Source organism: Rattus rattus, chromosome 7 (genome assembly GCF_011064425.1).
Source record: "Rattus rattus isolate New Zealand chromosome 7, Rrattus_CSIRO_v1, whole genome shotgun sequence".
In the NCBI taxonomy this organism is placed as follows: Eukaryota; Metazoa; Chordata; class Mammalia; order Rodentia; family Muridae; genus Rattus; species Rattus rattus.
Genome location: NC_046160.1, coordinates 60,677,732 through 60,703,473, shown reverse-complemented (window position 1 = coordinate 60,703,473; position 25,742 = coordinate 60,677,732). Strand labels below are relative to the sequence as shown.

At 37.5% G+C, this 25,742-nt stretch overlaps 1 protein-coding gene across 5 annotated transcripts in view; it reads left to right on the top strand.

The window, feature by feature from the left end:
- Positions 1-3,522: 3,522 nt before the first annotated feature.
- Positions 3,523-25,742, top strand: part of Nova1 (NOVA alternative splicing regulator 1) — a 125,595-nt gene continuing 103,375 nt past the window's right edge. For 2 of the 5 annotated variants that reach the window (XM_032907700.1, XM_032907699.1), the window contains exons 1-2: positions 3,523-3,720; positions 5,313-5,456. In XM_032907700.1, the coding sequence (XP_032763591.1) occupies positions 3,585-3,720; positions 5,313-5,456 (280 nt within the window). In that variant the 5' untranslated portion in view covers positions 3,523-3,584. Of the gene's footprint in view, positions 3,721-3,887; positions 4,297-5,312; positions 5,457-25,742 lie in introns of those variants that run through there. The other 3 variants (XM_032907702.1, XM_032907701.1, XM_032907703.1) reach the window with 3 other exon arrangements.

Sequence of the window (25,742 nt, the reverse complement as noted above, 5' to 3'; positions counted from 1 at the left end):
TACTTTTGAGAATTAAAAGGTCAAATACCTTTATCATATTTTTTGAAACATTTTGTGGTTTATTTGTAGCACAAAAGGTCTCTTATAATTGGAAAATTCTATTTTTTTAATTTTTATTAGGTCACACAAAATATAAGCAATAGGTAAGATGTGTATTTTATTTCTACTTGAACAGGATTTTTAGAGGCATATGTAATACAATTGGCATGGAAATAGTATTTTAAAAACCAATATTACATGAGGTATACTGGGGAACTTAGTGGTAACCTTTCCCAATTAGTGTGTAGCTAATAATCCTCCTTCCTAGACAGCTGTGGATATGATCTCAGCATTCTTGACATATCATAGCTAGGTTATTATAAGCCCACTCTTCATATTCGCATTCTCATCTTGTGTGACTGGTCTCTGCTGAGTGATAGGAAACACTTACGTAATAAATCCAAAGACAGTCATAAGGTTCAAATAACTATCATAACACTACAACATGGCTCTACTTTCGTAAGCACTGTACTGGTGAGTTTTATGTCCTCTTGACACAAGGTAGAGTCATCAGAAAGGAGGAAACCTCAACTGAGAAAAAGGAACCGTAAGATCAGGCTGTTTGGCATTTTCTTAATTAGTGATCAGTGGGAAGAGACCAGCCCATTGAAGGTGGTGCCATCTCTGGGCTGGTGGTCCTGGGTTCGATAAGAAAGCAGGCTGAGCAAGCCATGGGCATTAAGTCAGTAAGCAGCATGTCTCCATGGCCTCTGTATCAGCTCCTGCTTCCAAGTTCCTGCCCTGTTTGAGTGCAGTGTGGGCAGATAAACCCTGTTCTCCCCAAGTTGCTTTGGTTATGGTGTTTCATCATGGCAAAAGAAACCCAAAGACAAGCACATAAAACTTAGATGGACCATTTTCAAATGTCAATGACAAATACTTTACAAACTACTTCAGAAACCTTTTAAGGAAACTAATTCTAGGCTTTCTTTCCAGTTCAATGCTCCACTCTACCAAATGTCCTGGAATGATTTAAGATATCTAGAGCTAGCTTCACTTTATCCATCATTTGTCCTTTTCACTGATTCCAAAAAATCTAATGCCAAGTACAGATCTGCTGAGTTTCCACTAAAAAATGCCCTCCCATAGTCTATATGTAGCATGGGACACTTTGATCGCACACTGTCTGGGACGTGACTTTTGTTATGTTCACTATCACACACTTACTCGAAACACTTTATTTTTACCCTAGCTCCATTTTATCCAGTTTTGTATATAAATCCTCTAATTTGGTCATGAAAGCATATTATGGTTTCTTACTAATTACATATCAAATGAGAATTTGGGAGTTTGGGTATAGACTGTTATTAACATATGCTAATTTACCTGTTTTCCCTTTCTTTCAGCCCTCAGTCCATCTTTATTTTTCAATTGAGACAAATGTGTCTTTCACTCTTGGGATGAACCATGAGCCTAACACTGATTGTCTTCCTCCTTAATCATCATCTGCCGTTCACCACTGCAAAAGCACCCCGAATCCCCACGCCTCCTAGACAGTGCTCCCAACAGTGAGTCAGGAGTAGGTTTAGATTCTTTTCCATTCCTCCTTTCAATCTATCTGATTGATTTTTCTTCCTCTCCTTGCACCGGATGCAGCACATTCTTTGTGAGAATCCCACATAATCACGCTGGAGTTCCTTTATTGCTAGCTTAGACATCTTTTAGCTAATGTTCTCTGGTAGGGAGTATAAAGAACATTTCATTCTAGAAATCTAGTGAGTATGTGCCCCGCCTTTGTACATCTTAGAGCATATACCACATATGACATCTATCTATTGTGTGAGCCTAGAAATTCCAACAAGTTGCAATCCTTGTTTTAAGCAGGAAAGAACCGGTCTCTAAATTACTGCAGTCAGCGTTCAGAATGACATAGTGTCCACTCTGAAAGAGCAGAGATTGAACTAGTAGTATACTGGTTATTATTTCTAGGTGAGTTTGGATAAATAGCATCTTCAAAATGAAACTGCCTCACAAAACGGGACAGTACTACCATAGACTGTACCGAATGCAATGGATAGTATTACAGTGGTAAACATTTAATGACTGACTATATGTTGAGCTGACACACTGTCAGAACAGCTTGGTTGGGTTTGAAATCAGTTTTTCAGACTTTGGCTTTTCCACTAACCTAGATTCCGAGCATCAGGACTTAAACTACTAACTTGATGCATGACCTTGAACAAAATATCCTCCGAGTCACTTTCCTTCTCTGTAGAAGGACTTGGTTAGATAACCTCTATGGTCTTTTCTGATGCTAGTTTAGCTACACTACCCACCCCTAAGCCCTCAGTGTTGAAGGGCTGAGGATCAGGTTCCTGAAACCGCCCAAAGCTATGTACATCGTGGGTGCCTAGATGCTTTCATCTGTGTTTCGTGCAGTGTGGAGCTGCGCGTACACCCTCAGCTGTTGCCTCTTCGGTTTGCCCCCAGATCCCTGTGGAGACCACATATCGCTTTATTTATTTATATCCTGGCTTGCTCCCGAAAGCACGTAAGGCGCCAAGACACAGTAAGTCCCCGACAGTGTCACACGGTGCGAGAAAGAAATCCTCTGATGACATCTCCTTTAGAAAACCGCCTCCCAGAGATGCTAATGAATGCCTTTTGCCGAACTCTCCGGGTCCCAGCTGGGTCTCTGGTCTCCTGCCCAAGCCTTCCATCCCTCCCCGCGGTCACTCAGACGCCCTTCCCGGACAAGCTCAAACTGTCACCACCAAGTCCCAGCTGGACCAGGATCCCGCCCGCCTCCCTCGCTGGGCTGTCATTGGCTGCTGCGGCCGTCACTCCCCGTACGGCTCCGCCTCCCCGCCTAGGGCGTTTTGTGGACCCCTCGGTTTCCGCGGCAAGCCGCTGACGTTTGCCTGAGCCGTGTTGCCTGGGCCCCGCGACCTTTCACCCCGCCTCCCCGCGGGAGCGCCCCGGCCTGCTCCGCGCCCCCGCCAACCCCGCGCGCCCCCGCAGCCCTGCGCGCGCCCGCAGCCCCGCAGGCGGAGACTCCGGGCGCGGAGGCCGGCCCCGCGCGGCGCGTGTGGGAGTCGCGGCCCCTCGCGGCCCCGCCGCCGCCCCCACGCGCGGGAGACACGATGAGCGCGGGCGGGCGGCAGCGGCGCGGAGCAGCGCAGGCGGCACACGCGCCCAGGCAGCGGCGGCGGCGGCAGCAGCGGGAGCGAGCGCCGCGTTAGCCGGGTCCGCCGCTCCGGCCGCCCGCCGCCGCTCCTCCTCCCGCTCATTCACTCGCCCTCCTCCCGGCCGCCCGCGCCTCCTCCGCTCATTCACTCCCGCTCTGCCCGCCGCTTTCTTCTCCTTCTTCACCCTCCGGCTCCCACCCCCTCCATTCCCGCTCCTAGCCGACACTGCACTGCAGCTGCTCCGCGCCCTGCCCCTCCCCAGTGAGCACATCAGCCACACTGCTCGCCGCCTCAGACTGCTATTGATCCGATTAAAGAAAAACCTTAGCAACCCCAAACGAGAAAAAAAAAAAAAAAAAAAAAAAGCCAAAACAAAAGGGAGCCGCTTCTCCCGGTGCAGCGGCAGGAACTGCAAGCATGATGGCGGCAGCTCCCATTCAGCAGAACGGGACCCATACGGGGGTTCCCATAGATCTGGACCCGCCGGACTCGCGGAAAAGGCCGCTTGAAGCGCCCCCTGAAGCCGGCAGCACCAAGAGGACCAACACGGGCGGTGGGTATCGCTTCCGCCTCCCGCCCCGTCCCCGCCGCCCTCCCGCGCCGTGGCCGCTACCGCCGGCCGTCCCGCGCCCCCTCCCCTGCACCTGCCCCGGCCCCGTCTCATCAAGATGGCGACCCGGGGTTCTGAGCCGACCCGCTCGCCCCAGCCGGTGCTGGCCCCGGCGACAGGGTCCGCTCCCAGGGCCGCCCCCCGCGAGAGGTGATGGCCGCCTGAAGATGCGCGCTGCATTTAACAGTCTGATCAAATAAATAAATAAATGGCACTTGGGTAGCGGCTTGCAGATGCTGGGGGCACCGGAGACTTTTGCCTCTGTTCATCCCCTTGCTCTGGGCCACAAGTAGTATGCAAAATCTTGATGAGTGCATGCCCTGAGCGCACTTACATGGTCGGTACAAATATCGCATTGATTTGTCTTCAAGGGTATGCATACGAGGGGGGTGTCTGGTACGGTGACTTGTTAGTTAACATCCTGCGCTTCCTCGGAAGATGAGTTATAACGGGACCGCTATCGCTTCTTCATTTGCACTGGAGTCATCTTAACAATGCATCCAATGCATCGAAGCAGAGGTGAATTTATCTCCAGCATATACATTAGAAATGGATGGGGGTCTTGTGAGTGGCACATCGCAAAATTCGGAATACTCGTTCACAGTAAAGAGCTGGATTTACCGAGAAGTTTTCTATTTAAGACGTGATCAGGTTGACGGAGACTAAAGTTTATGGAGTTGGCTTTATTTTCTGAAACATTTCATTTTTCTTTTTCACGGCTCATCGAACCTCCCCCCTTCCCGCCCCCCATCCCCATCTCCGTTTTATGGTTCTTTTGGAGAGGGAGCATTATCTATTTGGTGACTTTGGAGTGTATTTAGAATAAATAACTCCTAAGCTTTTTAGTATTGGCAAGATTCTTCTTAAGGTCTTTTAATTAATGAGCTTAGACGAGATCATAGTAGACTTAGAAGTGCCACGGAAATACATCAGGATTACTTAAGATTCTCGGTCCACCACATTGACGCTTTTTTCCCCCTGGCAGTTTCTCAAGGCTTGGAATACACCCTACAGTTTGGGTGGACTATTTTGCAGGAAGATGGTTGTTTTGTATACTCAAAGTCGGATATAGTCAATGATTAATTGCAGTCTTTTATGTTTGCTATGACAGACAAATTTAGCGGATCACTATATACAGTGTTGGATTTTTTTTCATCTTCAGTATGTTAAGTGAAGGTTTGTCATCTTCTAAATCTCTGAAGTTTTGTTAAAGGGTCAGTTTTCTTTCATTTTGCCATGGTAACCACAGAATTGGAAGACTTTCATGTTTGGAGTAACAACTGGAATTTACTCCTCAGTTTCTTTTCGTGCTGCAAATTGTTTGAACATGTGAATCTCCAGAACTGGGAAAGGTTTTGTAAATACTTGTTTTTCAATGTAATTGGTGGTTTCCATTCCTTAAGCATTTTGCACTGATGTTTTCTGCAACTATATGTCCATTGGTTTAATTGATGCTTTCTCTCTGGAAGGTGGGTTGGGGATTCAAAGTTTAAAATAATCATGTTAATCGAATGTATTTCTTTACATGTTTTCAGAAGACGGCCAGTACTTTCTAAAGGTCCTCATACCTAGTTATGCTGCTGGATCTATAATTGGGAAGGGAGGACAGACAATTGTTCAGTTGCAAAAGGAAACGGGAGCCACGATCAAGCTGTCTAAGTCCAAAGATTTTTATCCAGGTAGGTGAGATGGTAAAGACATTGTTTGATGAATCCCTAAGGAAAAACTCCAAATATCTACATCGATTGTGTGTTGTCTTAAAAAAAGAAATGATATGGTGGAGATTTGAATGTTACATTAGCACACATTGTGGAATCTTTTTCAGCGTATTTCCATTGTTGTTCATGTTTTTCCCCCCCATTAATTGATATACTGTGTATGTGATTTAGACTGATGTCGATATTATTCTCTGTGTGTTTCGGAATGCTAATGGCTATCACAAAAAACTTAAAAATTAGAGATAGAAACCTGGACAGTTGGCATAAGGAAAATGTTCTTCTGAAGTTTACAGACATCATTGTGATGACAATTAGTTTAGAGTGAATTCAGAGGAGGGGGTAGGGTGGTTTCTTAAAGAATGGACCATTTACTTCTGAATCCATTATGCACCTCTTTCTGCTTCATTGCTTTGTTTGTTGGCCTTGGATGAAGTAAAGAGAACGAGTGCTTCTCTTCAGATATTTAAAATACTTCAAGAATCTGATTGGGATAAGAAATTTACCACACTGCCATGCAAAGGGTGGAATAGTGTTTTAGAATTTGTGTTAAGAGCCGTCTTTGATTGAAATACTTTACAGCGTGGTATAGTATCCTGCTAGATTATTGCAGGTTTCCTAGGTCGATCGTGTGGATTTTGATTTTTGTTTTTGTTTGTTTGTTTGTTCGGTTTGGTTTTTGTTGGTGGTGGTTTTGCTTTGTTTTGTTTTACTTTTGGGCGCCTCCTTTTGTGTTGTACATTTCTTCAGGTTCATCTTTCTCTTTTCATTCCCCTCAGTTCTGTTTCTCTGGTGTGTGAATCTTCAGTAGTGAAATCACAGTGGAATAGTACAACCCCTGGTGATAAGTATCCTCAGCTCCTCTGCTTAGCTTAGATCTAGCTTTCGGTAATTTCAGGAGCTTGTTTTAGTTTTATGACTGTGAAAATATTAATTTAGTGCTGATTTGAGCTATACTGCTTAGTGTTTTCCTGATGGAAAAGAAAGCAGAATTGCTTTCAGAGGTCTTGGCTGCCAAGAGCTCTATAGTACTCAGACACTGGCAGGGACCGAAGGAGGCTCAGCCCTTGGAGGACTTCCTTTTCACAGCTAATCATCTGGGTTAGAAACCGACCATTCACTTGAAAAGATTTTAGAATGGCTGATGCTGTACTAGTTGAACACAGTAGTTTTGGGAAAAATATTAAATGTATTAAACTGACGTGTAACCTGTTAGATACTGTGGCTCTCTAAAGTTTGCCGATGGCTCTCCTCGTCTCAAGAAACTTTCCTTATGCAGTTGGAAAGTTTAATATATTCATGTTGGTGCATTGAACAGGTATATTATAATAAAAATCAGTGTGGAATTGTGAAAATACTTAGTTTAAATAAAAGCACTCAAAAGAGCTTGATTGCAGAATTAATAACATGATAGATCTAGGAAGAGCTGCAGTGGCAAATTAAATACCCAGTCAATAGATGAAAATGAAAACGCTTTTCTGCATTATACATGAGGTGCTGTCAAATACATAGGGGTGTTACAGAAAATTGATATTTAGCCAGGATATTCCAAATAGCAAATTAAATGCCTTTTCACATGAAGGTAGTTTATTTTCAGTGTGCTGGAAAGGGTGCACTAAGAATTAGATCTTTTGTTTCTCGTCCACTTATTTTTACATTTTTTTTTGTTACCTGAAAATTGCTTATTTTATTTATAATGTGAAGATGTTATTTATAAATAGCAAGAATTTTCTTTTGGGGGAAAAATGAGAAGCTGCAGTGCTTTGAATAAAATCTTGTTCATGTAATGACGTAACCTGACCAAGTAGGAGCTAAAGCATGAGCTAAAAGATGGCTCATTCTTGGCCTCTAACAGGTGGGAGTCAGTATAAGCTATGAGATCAGTTTTAAGGATAAAACAAATCCTTGTAGTTTCTAGGAAGCTTTAAGAATTCTCAGTAGTTTGTATTAAAATGCAATTTTCATTCAATAATTAACTCTTTGGACAAACACGTCTCCAGTCTTCAGATAGACTTATCTTCCTGTGTTTTCTGTTCACACTTGACTAGACCCTGTAAAATTATCTAGGATCCTAGTATTATTCAAAGAGCTTTTGAGGTTTTTTCTCTACCTTCTTCTACATAAGAGATACTTGTTGTGCACATATCCAGATGAACTAAATTAGGTACCGTGATCGTATTGTTGAGTGACAAAGAAGATCCTACAGAGTTCTGCAGTGATTTAGCAGCCCAGATAAATACATCCATATGTATGCAAACATGTATGTATGATTGCCGTGTTCTACCAGAATGAGTGTGCCTGGGATTTATTTCAGTGAGGCATTTTCTTTTTTTCTGGTTCTTGTTTGGTTTTTAGTATATTGTGGGGGGGTGCAACTTAGTTAAAAACTACTAGATGTACTCAAATTACCTATCATTTAAAATCAAATTTAAGTGTATTGTTAAACACTTAGTAGTAAAAATACTACTGTATTTTTCAAAACTTTCTCTAAGATGTTAACCCGGAATGCAGTCACCTTTTGGAACATTTTAATACACTTCAGCTCAAATGATGGGCACATCTAAAAATTTGTAGCTAATATAATTTCTATAAATTTTGGGTCAGATTGTATCTTTGTCTCATTATAAGCAAACCTACATTTCTGAGTAAATATTTGTAACCTTTAGTCAAAATGAAGAAGACAAAACAAATTATATGAGTTTAAAGTTTATACAGCTCAATGGTGTATGTATTTCAGTGTCTTATGTATGAAGTGACCAGGGCAGTTGTGTAATGTGAAGTTGAAAAGTACATTTCTATCATTGGTATCACAAGAAATTGAGTCACGAGTAGATTTTACTTTGTGCTCTGTATATTTCTTCTGTATATGGATACTCTAAGACTCAATCTTACAGGATACAGACTTCGCATTGGTGATTTAGGAATGTAGCTGTTTTCCTAACTTGATTGAAGCAATCTAATTGGACTTATTTATGTATTCTTTTATAAGTAGGTTATACAGGAGATGATTGTGGTCAAAGGCAGCTTTCTCGTTGTAGAGGGTGAATTACTGCCTGCATTCTCAAAAGGGTGGTTAGTGTTTTTTAATTCTTTTGCCTGCCATCTGATGATGTTTTATTTTTATTTATAGATTGGTTTTTTTATCTGTTAAAGTTTAATAAATGGTTCATGTTTGCTATTAATGAAACTTATGGAACACATTCACTATTGGTTGGGAATAATCAAGAATATGTCAATATTTTCTTCTGTGCCTTGAATATTAGAACATCTCATCCATGACCTGTTTCTGTTCTTTAACACTGGAGACACTCCTGATGCCAATCAAACAGGATTTCTTTACTATATGTTGGAATCTATTTCTGCATTTTCTTATATTATTTTACTATATATGGTTATAAAACTGAATCATTTTTAATATACAGTATTTCTTTTGTTGCTTAAGTTGAAATTTGAATGTTGATTTTAGATTCTTCAAATTCTGACTTAGTGGTGTCCAATTTAGGTGATGTTTAAAAAAAAATTAGAAGTCTTTTATCCATTTAATTTTTTTGACAGTGAGAAAGCAGACTGTAAGTTAAAATTCTTTCAGTGAAGGGACTGCATTGCACCATTTTTGTTTTGACGTGGTAAAATTCAGTGGTTTATTTAACTTTTAGGGTTGAAATTGAGTCATATCTATATGTCTCTCTGTATAGCTATATAGATAAAATCAGAGAAAGTAAATTTTAAATTGGACATTTTGTTTATGCTTTTGAAGAGAAAGTATTTTGGCGATATTGGTAATAAATGCCATGGGGATCTCATTCTCCCCACAGCTTCTCAAAGTTTCAAGGTATGCATTTTTCTTTTATCTCAGTTGTAAACTACCTTAGAAATTTATTGATACACATTTTAAGGCAAGGTCAATATATTGACTGTATGGTAACACATAGAGAAAATGGAGTATTTCGGTCTCAGGACTTGTTGGTTGGTGGAACATGACAGATACTGCTCTCTGCAGCCCTGACTTCAGTGGCACCAGAGAGTCTGCTGTCCATGACGCGTTTCTCTCCATAATCTGAAACTTGTTATGTCTGTGTTTGAGATAGTAAGTACCTACTGTTGTGGGTAACTCTGTATTTTCCTTTTCCAAATCCTTAGGTGAACGAAACATCCTGTTCACATAGACAATAGTATTGCTCAAAATTTTGCTTCATTGTCCTTTTTAATACTTTATTTTCATATTTTAACCATAGGAATTCTTTACATGAGAATGTTATTGCTATGCCATAATATTTATGAACATATAAAATACCTTTTACGTTAATCTCGGAAATGCAAATACTTCGTGGCAGAGGTTTCTGGAAAGATAAATTAGCATAACATGCCTTGGGGGTTTTATTTGCTCTCTTTTATTGCATTTTGACATTGGATCTTCTACGACTGAATTAGCAAATTGCGAAAAATTACAAGCTTATAGTGTTGATGTGTTCATGGGTTTTTATGGCACAATTTCACTTTGAAGTGTGTTGTTTGAGGCCATCTATGTTTTAGAAAAATAGTTCAATTGAAGCATGTGAAACTGTAGGCATAATCTAACGTTACTGGGCAGGCGCTGTGCCATATGATTTTAGCTATAGTGAAGAGGACTGGTAAAACCATTGATCTATGTGATTTGAGGATGTTTTATATTAATATATCAAGAAGAATAAATGATCCCTGGCAGAGAAATGCTAAGTAATATGTGGTATTGCTAGAAATCCCTGACAACCCTGACAAACTCAGCACTCGATAACTTGCTTCTTATTATAATTGCTTATTTTGTTATAGCCTAAGATGATTTTTCTTTTTAGTTTACACAAGAACTATTAATTATACATATTATACCACCTGTTATCTAAACTTCTGCACTTAATAAGCATCTCTTGTAAAACTTTGTAGACTTCGGTCCCACTTGCTTAGCTTCAGGAGCAAGAACAGTGTTCAGTCTCAAGCTGGAGGGGAGGTGGTGGGAGAGTCGTGCTTGATTGCCATCTCATTTCCATCTCTGGATACAGCTCTAGCATAAAGTTAAACAACATCTGCAGAGATCTGACTGACAAACATCTCTCTGGGACTCATCACTGCAGCTTGCAGCAGGTGCATGCAGCTTTGCCGTTCTTCCCAGAAGGAGGTTGGTTGGTTCTAACCCTCACCAGTAGACCAGAGGGAACAAGTGACTCTAGAGAAGTGGCTGGTTGTCACTTGTCCGGAGCTGGAATCCTACAGGTAATTGGAATGGACTGGTGGGAACCACGGCAGTACGTGCCTTACAGTTCATCGCAGCTGCCGTGCAGCTTAATTAACCCGACCCTCAGAGACGGAGTGTCATGGTAGAAATCGCAACATTCAAGAAATGAAGCAATGCTATTCAACACACACACACACACACACACACACACACACACACACACACACACACACACACACACACATTAGATTGTGGCAGTTACCACCTTCAGCTTTAAAGATAGAGCATTCTCACACTTCTAATATGAAAATATTTGTAGGTAAGATGATTTTTCAATGACCTAATGGAAATTCAAGGGAGAAAGGACTCAAGCTTTAGGTGTTGAGATAACAGTAAGAGGCATTTAACTTTCTAAATGCCTAAAATCTGCAAATGCACTTTAAAACTGAGTAGAACTGTTTTGTACTTAAAAAATATCTTAGGTTAATATTTATTCATTATCTTAGGTTAACATTTGATTAGTTTTATAAGAGCAATAATACATGTGAGTTTCAGTCTTTTAAGAGTTTGAGAGTGTTAGAAAGGTACTTTACAAAGTATTTTGAAGTATTCCAACAAACAAGACAGGTATAACATATTTTAAAAATCTATCTTAAAGCTAAATATAATAGTTCTGCTGAAAGAGTTTTTTACCACACTGTTTTAACTTAAGAAACACACAACTAAAAACTGAAGAGAATTGACTGCCATACATTGCTTTTTAAGAAATCCCTTAATCTGTCTGAGGTATTGACTTACATATGGTGTGTATTATGTATACAAATACATTGTGGGCTCTCACACATATCAGTATGTATATCTTGTTGCAGTCTTGTGTGTCTATAGACTTTTGAATGAAAACCAGTTTCTAACATTCACACAGAATCTGGAAAGATGCTGCTACGTTTCAATGTGATTGAAATATAAGCACAGGAAAAGAAATCGTAAAGAACAAGAGGAGCAGTTCCCAAATTTCTCTTGACTTTGCTAATTTGATTTTTGGGGGAGATATGCTGACTCTAACTGTTGATAAACAGGAATGGCAAGGTTTGGAATTTACACTGATCAAATGTATCATTCATTTTTTCAGGAAGTTTTTTTTTTTCAATTTTGATGCCAGAAATTATTTTTGACCATGTGAAAGTGACACGTGACTGTTTCACACACATACTTCACTGTGACTTTAAAAGATTTGATGAACACAGAAAAAGAATAAACATCATAAGACTGTTAAAGCTTTCTTTTCTGCTGATAACATTTTAGATAATCTCAATATTTTGAATTTTAAACCATGACGTGGACATCATTCCGTGACAGACCTTGAGCATGCACAAACACTGTTTGCAAATCTCCAGTGTTCTGCTGCTGCTTCCTGCAGGGCCTGGCATAGCATTGCTGACAGGACTAGGTGGGAATTGAAAGCAGTGTCCTGACTTCTTTTTTTAAAGAACAAGATGATTCAGGTAAGATTAATTGGTATAGAAAATTCATTTTTGGCCATTCTCAAGCTAGTTTTTATTCAGTAGATATGTAAAGTTATTAGTTTTTATTTGTAGGCATACTTAGGGTTTACTATTTAGTATATGTAATTTTTAGTGAATTTTACTCTAAACTCAGCAATTCTTAAATCTTAGAGGATATTTTTCCCATGACATGTGCATATACTTTCTGAAGTTTGGAGAGATAAGTTCTTTCCTTTTTGCTGATTTTTTTGAGATTCATTTTACTTTGAAACCCTATAATGCCATTCATAGGAAGGATTATCACACGACTTCAATAGCTAAGATTTCAAGCTCTTTGTTCCTTTTAATGTGATAAATGCTGATTCAGTCTGATGTTAATGAAAGTGGTTCTCATCAAAATTGTTAGTACTTTACTGCTCTAGGATTAGATTGAGGTTGACTGTGCTTTAAGGCCTTTTCTTTGTGGGGAGGAACGGTGTAGCCATTTCAGTAGCACAGAACAATATAGAGTATTTGTTTTTCCTTTATTTGTATTAATACAAATAATTCTATTTATTAATATTGTACAACTATAGTTTTTCAGTTCTGGTCAATTTCAATATTTAAGAAACCTGTTTATTTTAAGAGATGAATTAGCATTTATTTGAGAGTTTCTCACATGAGTTGTCTTAAGTTATAATTTTTTCTAAGATTAATGATAATCAAGAAAACATGAAAATACCTTTAAACCTAATCTAAAAATCAAAACCAAAACCCAACCATCTTGGTTTCATTGACTGTAGTCTTTTCTGGAATCTTCTCCTGCCTAGTGATTCTGTGTATCAACCGCTTCCTTCTAGTTCAGCTGTAGACAGCTATCTGGTCCTGTTAGTAGGTTAACTGTAACGTACCCTTACATCCTCTAAGGGATCTAACCCTCTGTTTCTGCACTCTGAGAAATTGTGCTTTGTTAATGCCTCCAATTATTGAATTTAATTGCTCATATTTTGTGGTATCTTTACCAGAAATGTAATAAGTCCAAAACTCTCTGTTGAAAGGATTTGTGGTCATGGTGGACTTGTGGAGTTGAGTGAAAGTGGGGAGCTTCGGCCTGCTGTCCCCCCAGAGCTTAAAGTTAGCGCTCAGAAAGGCAGGGAACAGTGGGATGCCCTGTGCAGGGCTGCAGTACACCTGCCGTCCTCTTAGCAGAATACGCTTCTGATTTGCTTTTGAAGTATCGTCAGAACTTCAATATTTTACTGGACTATTTTTTTTTTTTTTACTTTTCCGCTTTGGATCCGACAGAAAGTATGTTCTTTTCTTTCCCCTAGTTTTAAACAAAGATATCTGATTTTTAAAACCAAGGCGCAAACTCAGTGTTGTTATCTGGTGAATAGTATCTTTGCAGTTGCTTTGCTTCTGTGGAGGTACAGTGGCAGTGCTTCTGCTCTTACAGTAACTAGACTACATTGTAAGTGACTCTCTAGACCAGTTGTTTTCTATTTACTTACAGTAGGACTCTGAAAATGATGCTGTTATAAGGTTGGTTATTTTCTGTTTATTAAAGTTTGTTTTTCTTGGCTTCTAGTTTTCCTTAGTTCAATGATTTTTTTTTCTCATTAAAAATAGTATTGATATTGTTTTTTAAAAAAAGTTGACTTTTTGTGTCAAGCTTTGCTTCGAAGGACTTCTTCAAGTTTAGAAATTTTTATTTAGAAAAAAAACAGCAACAACAATAAAAAACACTTCCCTAAGTATGCAAAGTTTTATTAGGTAATTGTAATGGTTTAAAAAATACAATATTGGAATTAAGAAATTTGAATATGACTAAGTATAAAGCAACATGAGTTAAAACTAACTGTATTAATTGATGAGTTTCCATTTGAAATATTGTTCTTTTCTTTTCTGAAGATCCAGTTCATTAAATTTTTCACTTTTCTGTCAATTAGCCCTTTTATGCCACTTTTCTTTGTGATGCATGCTGGAGGAATATTTTCTAATATCATTATTTAACTGTTTAGTGTGATTTTGAAGATTTCTCTTAAACTTAAACTTAGGGATTAAAGACCTTAGTGAGAATCTTTACTCATCAGATGTATTTTTGGGTTAAGGTCCATTGGGATGGGAGGTTATTGTCATCCTTCCTGCAGGCTGTTGTTTCAATATATAGTCCTGTGTTTTAATCACAGGTGACACTAGACATTTAAGTAGATATAAATGTATGTATATGTATGTATGTATGTATGTATGTATATATGTATGAATTGTGGCTTCCTGTATAGAGTAGGACAGATTTAGAAAGTAATCTATCATGAGTGTTTTCTTTGTGTTTCTAGCTTGCTTTGGTAGAGGGTGTGTGTTAAATGTATGTTTCTGTGTGTATACAATGTGTGGCTAAAATTGGCATTGCTGAGAAATGTAAGAACTGAGCTCAGGAATTGCAGGAACGAGAACCATTTGGGTAGGTCAGGTATTGATAAGCATTAAGAAAGAAGAATGGAGTGAGGGAAAACCATCTTGGTTTCTTTTGAGCATGTATGTGGAGGAAGCTGACGTCCATCATTCTTGAGAGAACTTCACAGCCACATCTGAAATGAAAACGGTCTTTAACACAATCTGACTTAAGCAACATAAACTAATTAGAAATATTTAGCAAAGAGTTTGAAAGTAACTATGTAAGAGTATGAGGTTCTCTCATTTTGTAGTTGGAACTGAATGGCTACATGTGCAGTAAAATCTAGGAATCACTAGTCATTTTTCTTGATATACTTTGGAAACAATCATTAATGACTAATAAATAAAGTGACATGAAAATGTGAGTGTTAAATATTGTATATATTATGTAGCTTCATATGTTCTTATTTGTAGTGAGGAAGTTAATATGTAATTTTGTTAGAAGAATTTTTAACATCACTGAGTGATGCTGGGCTAGTTACTTTTATTGTTAATTAGAAGGAATGTATACCAGCTATATAATAGAATATAAATTACTTACTAAGGGCTTTCAATTAATTATTTAAAATTGATATTACTATATGTTAATTTATTTACAATTTAAAGTCTAGGAAAGGTGAAATTTTGTATATATTAAAACAAGAACAAAACCAAAACCACAAACAAACAAAAAACCCTAAAACTAAAAAAAAAGTCCTGTAGAAGAGTGGGTTAAAATGCCACTCAAAGGTCTTTACCTAGCTATGTTCTTGCTCTTCTTAGTCCCCAACATATGTGTAGTCTGACAGTTTGATGGATGCTTGTATGCCTTCTTGGGGTTGGAATTAAGTATAAAATTATCTGATGATCTTATTTTTAACCAGTGAGATAAGAAACAAGGTTTTAAAAACATGTCACTAGTGTATGATTATAGGAAAGTTTGGCAACTAATGGGAGAATTCTGTAGAGAAGTTGATTTCCCTCATTTGAGGGGTTTGGGAGGCGTCTTTAGATTTCAATGAGAAGATGACAGGAATTAGAGGGCTAGGTTTTAAGTTTCTTGTTGGAAAACTTTAGAAGGGTGCTCTGAGGCAAAGAGACTGAAAGTACATAAACATGAAAATATGAAAAAAAATCTGGGCTATCCAGAAGTCTGGGCAGTTTTTCATTTCTTGGGTAAGAGCTGGATTTTGCCAATGGGTAGCGTATTTAGAGTTCAGAAGTATACGAAGCTTATTGAATTTGCTGTTTCTGTGTTTCTAGAGGTCATTGATAAGCACTATAGATATTTGTATAGATATTTGAGAAACAATGTAGTTCATGTAAATGACAAATATAGGTAAAAATTTAAAATACATCTGTTGTATCTGTCCAATGACTGACAGTGATACTAACATTAAAATCTGTCTGTATAAATATAAATAAATCTGTCTGAGACATCTGTACCTATGACTGTCCACGCTGTCTGCAAGCAGAATTCATTTTGAGATTGAACAGCCTGAGTTTCTGTCTAAGAACTAGCCGCAGAATCAGAGGTAAGTTTATTTAGAAAGGAAAGACAGTGGGAAAGGCAAGGGAGCTGGGAATACAAAAGAGATGTCAAGAAATTCAAATTGTCTTTAATGAAGTAATTATGTGCCAAACCTGGAATTAAGAATGTGAATGACAAATGTCAATGAAAACTGATTTGCAAGCATGCAGCAAAGCTCTGGAGACAGGTCTGTATTTGACACTGGTGCACTTACATAGCGTGTATGTTTAGATGGTTAAAGTTACCAACTGATTAGTTCCTTTAATTAGTTTGCATTTGACACCCAACTGCTAAAATTGAACACGTGAAAACATTTCCCTTAATTCTTAAATTCTTTGACTATATAGTCCTGTCTAGCTTTTTAGTATGTGAAAGTTACAAATAGTGTTTAAGCTGATGAAGTTTAATGATTTACACAATGAGTACAATTATGCATGCTTTCTGTTTCTTTTTAATGTGTGAATTAGTTGCCATTCAGACACCAAAACTGTAGTATATTACAGAAATACTGCTGGGTTACGACAGTGGAAATGAAAATTGAGTTATTCATTTGTCGTGGGTTTTCTGTAATGTCCTTTTTCTGTTTAGAATTTTATTGTATTACTGAAATTTGGAACTATTAGTTTTATCCCTGGCAAGTAAAGTTTATAAAAAATTAATTTACTTGATTGATATTTTTATCAATTTCAAGTGAATTTTACAAATGAGTGTAAGAAACATGACACTGTTTTTGTCACTTGGAAAATTAACTTCAAATCTACCATTTTATACACATTTGTAAAATTATTGGCTATTATAGAGCAGCACTAAAAATTGAACATCTGAAGTGACATTAAGCAGCAGATGAGGATTTAAAATACAAATATTCCATGTGTAATCTTTATTTAAGTGCTATTCTAGGTTCAATAATACCAGTTGTTTAATTCAAGGTTTAATTCAATATTTTTAAAAAGCTTTTATAAAGTCCTTCTGTCCTTGGTCTCCACACTATGGCTTGTTTTCATAATGTAGTATGATGTCATACCTTGCTTGTGAAGTGGTGGATGATGTGGGTCAGCACTGTCACAGTTTTGGAAAACAAATACAGTCATTTTGACAAAAAGTTTATGCTTTCGTGTTTGTATTTTTAAAAACAATTTTAAAATTTGTATTTTTCAACAAAGTCTGCCTTTCAAATGACAACTTATTTTTTATTTGTACTTTATGTGACTGAACATTTTCAACCATATTTTGTCCATAGTAGTATTTAAAATTAGTTCTTCTGAGTTACTTACCTATTCTAATAAAGAGGAGGTGTTTCGTTTCTGAAGCTTTATCCATTTTTAGCTGCATCGGTGTACTTGACATCTTGTTTAAAAAGCAGAACAGCACTGCAAAGGAAAACACAAACTGTGCTACTGAGGCAGACGTGTGCTGCATGTGACAGCTTAGGCTGGCGTACATCTCACGTGGCACGTGGAGGTACTGGAGACCTCACGCTTGTAGTTCTAGAGAAGAAACTGCTGCTTACACCATGTAGTTGGGACTTATAATTTGGACCAACCTTTTACTTTGTAAATCCCTACTTTCAACTTTCCTAAATATTTTTGTTGTTGGAATTAACAATGTAGAATTTATCCTAGTTACTAACTTAGACTTTGTTGTCTGTCTGTGAGAGAGAGAGAGTGCGTGTGTGGTTTTGTTAAGGAATTAATAAATAATACTAGTATATTTTTCCAATGCTAGTATTACATATCCAAATGATTTCATAATGTAAATGTTTAGGAATTGAAATAACATTTTAATTTTAGATAAACATGTAGTTTAATTAAAACTGCTTTGAAGTTTTGTCTAGTCTTCACAGAAATTACTTACTAAATAGTTGTAAATCCTGTCTTAGCGATTATATATTCAACTTTGAGTTCATATTGCTTTCTTGGAAATAATTGGTTTTATAATTTTTAAAAGTACTGTTTATATCAAGTTTTTATTGAAAATCCTTGAAATTATTCAGACTATGTCGTAATAAGTAGAAATGCCATAGAATTGGGACAAAGAATGTAGGTGTAAATACAAACCACTTACACTGTGCACAATAAATAGAATTCTGTTTGAGGAATATTTTGAAGAAATTTTGGATTTGGGAAGTTTTTCAATTAGTATTTAAATTTTATTTATTGGGTTATAAATTCTACCTTTTGAAGAGACAGACATATTTGGAATTTATCTGCACATGTTCATGTGATGACCTTGAATTTATAATTCTGGACTACATTACTTAACTTGCTGAATGTTTATTAATCCAAGCTTCATAAGAGCTTAGATTTCTATTACTGATATCATTTCCTAAAATGTCAGGGTCGGTAAGAATTTTCATCTCCATTTTCAAATTAGTTCAGAAAACAGTATGACAAAATAAGAATGACATGTGACAGCAACCCTAGTAATGAACCTGGCTGCTGAACTCTGGCTTGTCACTCCATTGAATTCCTTACCAATTTGAGTTTGGAAGTGAAGTATTTAGAGTTTATAAAGGCTACCAAATATCCATATCAGTCCATTATTTAAAGTTGATCAGATATTGTGGATAAGTTGATAAGATTTTTTTCTGAAAATTATGCAAACTAATACCATATCATTGAGAGATTTAGTAGTTTGTCTATAGAAAAGTGAACAAGGTTGACACGTGTGTCCTCTGTTCATATTGACACTAAAATCCCCGAAATTGCTTTACATTTTGATGTTATTTATCTGAGATGATTTTAAACTTCTTAGTTTATCCCTGAAAAATTTTGCTTTTTAATTTTAAGTTATAGATGGCTGTAATCATAATATTATGTACATTATAGACAATGTCAGAAAGATCTAGATGAATTTTTACCATACAGCTAAGTCACATAAATAATTACTATAAGCAAAGCTTTCCTGAAGAAAACATGCCATGTGTATAATGCTGTATGATTCTGGCCTAAGCGCACTATTTCTGTTTGTCCTGATGCCTTCTGTGGTGGAAGTCAGATGTGCTGTTATACCAGTGTGAACCTAGCTCTGGCTTATCAGCTGTGCCATTTCAGTCAAAGTTAAAATCTTCATGGAATTCCACTTTTAAAAAGTCTCCTTAATTGGATTTTCTCTCACAGTTTTTAAGTGTTTGGAGCAAATACCAATAAAAGAAAGATATGTAACCATATCACAGAGTGTATGTGATATGATAACCGTTTTATAACCAGCATTAGTTTTTTTGATATAGTGACAAGATTTTGAAATAGTAAGGCATCATATGAAATATGAGTTTGTTTACATTATTAATTTATGAGAGTTAAGTATTCATTAGTCCATTCCATTCTGTTTGTATATGCAAATGAACAGCACTGGAATAATGAACAAGGAACCTTAGCAGGGAAGTTCAGGAGCAAGTTAAGTGCATACTATATAGTCATATGTTTGCAGGGCCTCACGACGGTGAGCTTTGTAAACAGTCTGCCCAAGCACTGAAAAGGAAGTCTCGGGTATCAAGCACGGATTTGGAACTGTGTACATGATCATTTGTAAGTCGTCTTCTTCAGATTTCCTGTAGCTGTGGAGATAAATGGACTGGGTTTGGCAAGATTTTTAACTTTTAATTCGTGTGCTTGCAATTTACATAAAAGAACCAGAACATTTTAGTAATATATTCTACTAAAAGTATCTTTTACGGGCTGTGTTTTATTCATTTCCATTTCTCAACAAGTGCACATATTCTTGAGCACTATTCCACTAAGATTTTATATATGACACTCTGCATAATAATCATTGTATAAACATCTGTTTTTACATGACATATATTAAATTATATATTATTTCATTGAATATTTGATCTTGTACCATAACAAGACAGTCTTTCATTTTGTTTGACTGTGATCTTGTGCACATAGATTTATTATTGAGACCAACTGATCCTGAATTAAAAAATAATCTTAGTGAATATTTCATTGTATAGTATAAATTTAATTATTTAGGGATATTAGATGATATAAGAAAACTCAAATAATTAAAATATTTCCTAAAAGGCTGTTTCATATCAAAACAAGTATTGTGGGCCCAAGTTTTAAAGCCATGAAGTTATTCCTAGTTAGGGCCTATAGATGTGTTCGTGAGAGAGTGGGAGTGGCATTAAGTGTGAAAGTTCATAGTTTACGGACTTTCACTCCTCTCTACCAGAGACTACTAAGGTCTTCTCCTGCCTCTATTCCTATCAAGATATGGTTTTAGAGGCAGAAACGTGAGCTAGACTGTAAGCAGCTATATTCTTACTTGCAACATTGATATGAAATAATTAATTGCAAAATCCCCTTCAGCCATCTTCACTGATAATTTTATTTCACAGAAGATAAAAGTATTTGCGAAAACTCTTAAGTTGGTGAGGCCAGACCACCCGTGGGATTGTAACTCTCAGTGCCTGATCGGGCTCTTGCCTTCTCCTTTTGAGACCTCAGTGGCACCCAGTAGGCTGGCCTCTATCCTGCTTCCGCTTCCGGGACTGCAGGATCACAGGTGTGCCAGTCTGCTCAGCTAGATTTGCTGTTTTCTTGATTTGGCAAACGTCTCTGCCTAGAATAAACCGCTTCTATTTTTAGATTCCATCTCATCTTACCTCCTCCCACAACTTTTTATCATTCTTTCCTCTTTTCTCACTCTGTTGGAATGTAGTTTTTCAGTAATGTGCTGTAATTTCTCCATTGCATTAAGAATAAAAGGCATGGGGTGGGGATTTAGCTCAGTGGGAGAGCACTTGCCTAGCAAGCACAAGGCCCTGGGTTCGGTCCCCAGCTCTGAAAAAAAAAAAGAAAAAAAAAAAAAGAGAATAAAAGGCATGTCCCCTCTGTTTTGTTTCCCATTTTACTTGCTATTAACAGTGAGAAGCATCAGTCCATGCCCACACCTCTCCTTGTTCCTCTCCTGTCTCCGTCGTGATCCTATCTCATGGAATTTTCACCCCATGCTCCAGTACAGTCCTTGTTTGTCTATGACAGCAACTCTCAGCCCTTCCCTGCCCCCTTTCAGCATAAACCTCTGCTGTGTGTGGACTGCAACCTCTAGTTGTATTTTCTGTATTCTTGTCATTTCTGGCCTCAGGTCTTGAATATTTTTCCTTTTGTATTCAGTCTTGCTGTTTGTTATTCTACCCAGTATCATGGCTTTACATAATCTTGAATGTTTGCATTTCTCAGCTGCTTACTTTATTGTAGGTGTATGTCTAATTTGTGCATTAGAGTGAAAAATGACTTTTACCTACCCTGCTGATGCTCTTAGTCTCCCAGTTCACCTTCTTCTGCAGCCTACTGCATTCTAATTGCAGCATCATCCTCGTGGTTTCAAAGGTCCTCAGCCTTGGAGTTACCTTTACTCTTATCTGTCAAACTCCACATCTAACCCACAAATATGGTTCTCATTGCCTTCAAGATTGTTGCCGTAAAGGAAAACCAACTAGCCAAGACCAAAACAATATTAAATGTACAGGAAAACATGCTGTGGACATCCATTTTATCATGTGTGACTAAATAAAAATTAAACAGATTGTAATTGGCTGTGAAGTGTTAAAATGATTGTTGTAAGTAGGTCAGTCATAATAATCCTCAAAAGACGAAGAAGCAGAAAGCCCGGAGTCAGTTTTAGTTTTCTATCATAGGAAAATTTGTAAGTGACAATATTTTTAAGAATGCCATTATAAATATATCTATCATAGTATAAATATTTTATAATTTCAAGTATCTGGCTTTTAAACTGTAGATAAATATAAAGATAGTAGAATGTCATTCGGCCTTCAGAAAAGGAGAAGCTGATGTTTGTGACCACTTAGAGAGTGTAATTTAACTCACTCACTGTCCAGAGACAGCACACTGTAGGAGCTCACTTACTGGTGCCCCCAGAAGGGTTATATAGAGAAATGGACGAAAACTGGATACGCCTGGATGAGAAAAGAGGACATGGAGGTGTGGGGGGGATGGGTATGAGGATACAAATATGCAGATTTGCAGGATTAACAAATCTAGACATCCAGTATAGTTAACATATAATTCAAAAAGTTATGGTGGGAAGCATGGCTGAAATAATTTCTTGGTGTATGTCCAGTGAAATAATGGTGGTACTCTTCAGCACACTGTAGGCAGCTCAGGGTACATTGTGTACATTTATAGGAGGTACAGTGTGGGCAGATTTTGTGATGGCAAAGTAAAATCTGGGCTGGATATTTAGCTCAGAGGTAGACTTACTAGCATATGCAAAGTTCAGCATCAAATAAATAAGTAATAAATGCTTTGTTAGAGAACAAAATTACCTGAAAATTAAAACATTGCACATACCGTATGTCATATGTATACATTGTGGACAATAGATTTGAATTAATCTATATAGAGCATGTGCTCAATAAACAGTTCATCTGTATGTGAATTATATCTTACTTTCAAAATAAATGAACACATTACCTTTTGCTTTTCCATAAAATATTTTGAGATACTTTGTGCCTACTAATTCTTTATTGGTTTCATGCCATGAAAAATTACTTTAGTTGACAGACATTAGTTTTTTTCTTAGTCAATTAAATTTAATTTTCTATTTTAAATTTATGTTTGTCCATGCTCCCACATTTAATAAAACATTGTGCTAATATTTTTATGCTATGTAAAAGTGGTATCCTTTGGGTAGATACCCTGGAGTGGTATAGTTGAGCCATGCTCTAGGTTGTCTCTTACTCTATGCTGATTCCCAGAGGCTGGACTGGTTATCTCCCTATCAAGGTTTAAACAGTTCCTTTACGCCTTTCAATTCTCATCAGCAGTTTGTGCTATCTGTTGCTTAGTGATTGCCATTCTGACTGAGGTAAATTGAGTCTCAATGTAGTTTTGATTGCAGTGACCCTGACTGTTAGAGATGCTCACCATTTTACATATGCTTACGGGTCATTTGTACATTGCCTTCTGAAAACCCTCGTATCAGAGTCAGTACTAAGCAAGTTACTGAGTTAGTTTGACACTAAGTAGTTTCTGGAAGTCACAAACGGGTTTTCCGTTACTTGCGGTTCCTAGATATTATATAGATTATATAATTTTGTGCATCCATATGTTTTCTGTGAAGGTAGAAAGGAATGTGTGTAGAGAAACTCAGGGGATTAACAGGAGGGGTGAGAAAAGGGAAGTAAGGGGATAAGGAAGAATATTTTCAATAGGATTATATGTGTATAAATTTTTTAAGAAGAAAAACAGAATAGTAGAAAATTGATTAGAAAAATTGGGATTTTATAGTCCCAATATAACATCTTTAATGAAATAATTATGCCATGATATAAATTTGACCTCCTTTTCTAATCATGGTTTTTAATTGCTGTGTAATACACAGGCCAAAAAGGATCGACCTCTGGAAATAATGTCAGATTCGGACAAATTAATCTGTAATATTGTGATACGGTAAAGCAGATTTATCCCATGGTGCTGGTAAAGGGATAGCTGGTTTTTGCAGGGACAAGAGCTTGAATTTATGTATTTGGCTTTGTTTTCATGTTTAGTATAGAATTTAAGTTTTACGGGTTACAAAAATGGCTTAAAATTAAAGACTTGAAACACTGTAAGAATACTTACTAATGAAATCTTTCATTCTTAATTCTTTTTGTTCTCATAGGAACTTTAGTGTCTCCTAAATGGAAAGTATCTTTTGTATCATAGTTCCATACTGCTCAACCCTATCTTCTTTGCCGAATTGCATAGACTCCCATTACAGAGTTCTCAGTCTTGTGGATCATTTTCTTAATTGACTTAGGTTCAAAGAGTCTGCCCAGAGTTGATGTCGCCACATGCAGTTTTTATTATTTCTCTTTCTAGTCAAGTCATGCCAAAAATTGCCTACATATGTACTGAAATCATATCAACTGTTTAAGTCATAGTTATGAGAGTGTTAAATGCACGTACAAAATTTGATGTACTTTGAGATGAGTAATTACCGTAGCATTTCCTTCATTTTTACCTTTTAAAATTTTGAAATAATATATTTCTCCCTTCCTTTCCCTCCCTCCAGACCATCCTTGCTGTCTTTCAGATTCATGGCCCCTTTTCTCATTGTTATTGCATGCATATGTGTATGTATCTGTCTTCCTAAGTGTTACCTGCTCGTATTACTTTTCTAACTTGGTATTAACTGCGTGTTTCTAATATTTGCCGTCCATGTAGTCAGCCTGTGCATATTTATTACTTATACATTCTAAAAGTTGTTTCTAAAACTGAACTCAGGGCTTAGACTACTTAAGAGCCTTTTACTCAGTATCATGTAATTTGGACTGGTATTTACCTTAAATTGGACCAAATACATCTTATTTAAAGGACCTGTGTGCTTGTTTCCTCCATATTAGTGCACAGTGCTTTTTCATCACAGTGCTTGCTACCAGAGAATGATATACACAGACAATACTACTCAGTCATACTGCTTGCAACTGGCAGAGATTTACTTTGAATTTACCTAGAAGTTATTAAAATAGTTCTGATTTTTATCGGGAAAAGACATTAAGAGTGAAACAGTTGATTTACTTAAAAAACAAAGTTATTAAAGTAACTATTTTGATAACACTTTTCTACTATCTGTTAAAAGCTGAAGTGAGGCTGTTTGGTGTAACATAGTACCTCAAGTTCATTAAAGACAAGGATATGTCAGGAAACTTGAATGAAATGACTTTAAATTAAATATAAAAGATGTTTCAGGGTAGCAAAGGATGCTGTATAGCCCCACTGATCATTTTGCTACTGTTTAACCCAAGCTTTGTGGTATGAATTCCCATTCCCGACAATACAACCTGAGTGTACAACCTTTCATTTGGGACTGTTGATCATTAACTACGGATTGAGGGAGCTTCCTGTGCACTGTAAAGGCAGTGTCTGCATGTGTCTTTGTACGTCTTCGGCAATGTGCACATGACCCTTTTGCACATGACCCTTTTGATGATCACCGAACTCCTGCTGGTCTCATGTAGCCTGGGCTGGCATTGAACTCTTTCTGTTGTCAAGGGTGACCTTGAGCTCCTGATCTTCCTGTCTTTAGCACTCAAGGGTTAAGATTAGAGACAAGTGCGATTCCTGTGATGCTGGGGTTGAACTGAGTGTCGTGTGGTATGTCCTCCCTCTTTCAACTGAGCTTCTTCCTCAGCTCATGATCCACATCATCTGAAGAGCCAAGGGATACTGCTGTTTGTTTTCAACTTTCAGTTACAATGTAGACAGGATCACTGGGAAAACAAGACTGTTAGCTGAGACCCTTCTCTTGCCCTTACCGTACTTGGCGCTTTGCTCTGGTCTCCTAGCATCCAAAACAAAAGACTGAAGTTGGCTTAGTTTATTTTATTTCTCAGTGTAACAAGTCTTTTTTCCATTGCTCCTGCTCTCCTGTATGACCCTTACCTTATCACTGTTTGTCTTTCCATCCTCTATCTACTTGTCAAGGTGTTCATGTCTGATGCCTTAGAACCTGCCCCTACCCATTGGTGGCCTGCAATTGGACTTGCTTCAGTTTCTGTAGAACGTGCTTAAGAATGTCTATCAGCTTCCTTTTATACTTGAAATTATCATGTATTTTCACATTTAATGCTTGTTTCCCACCTA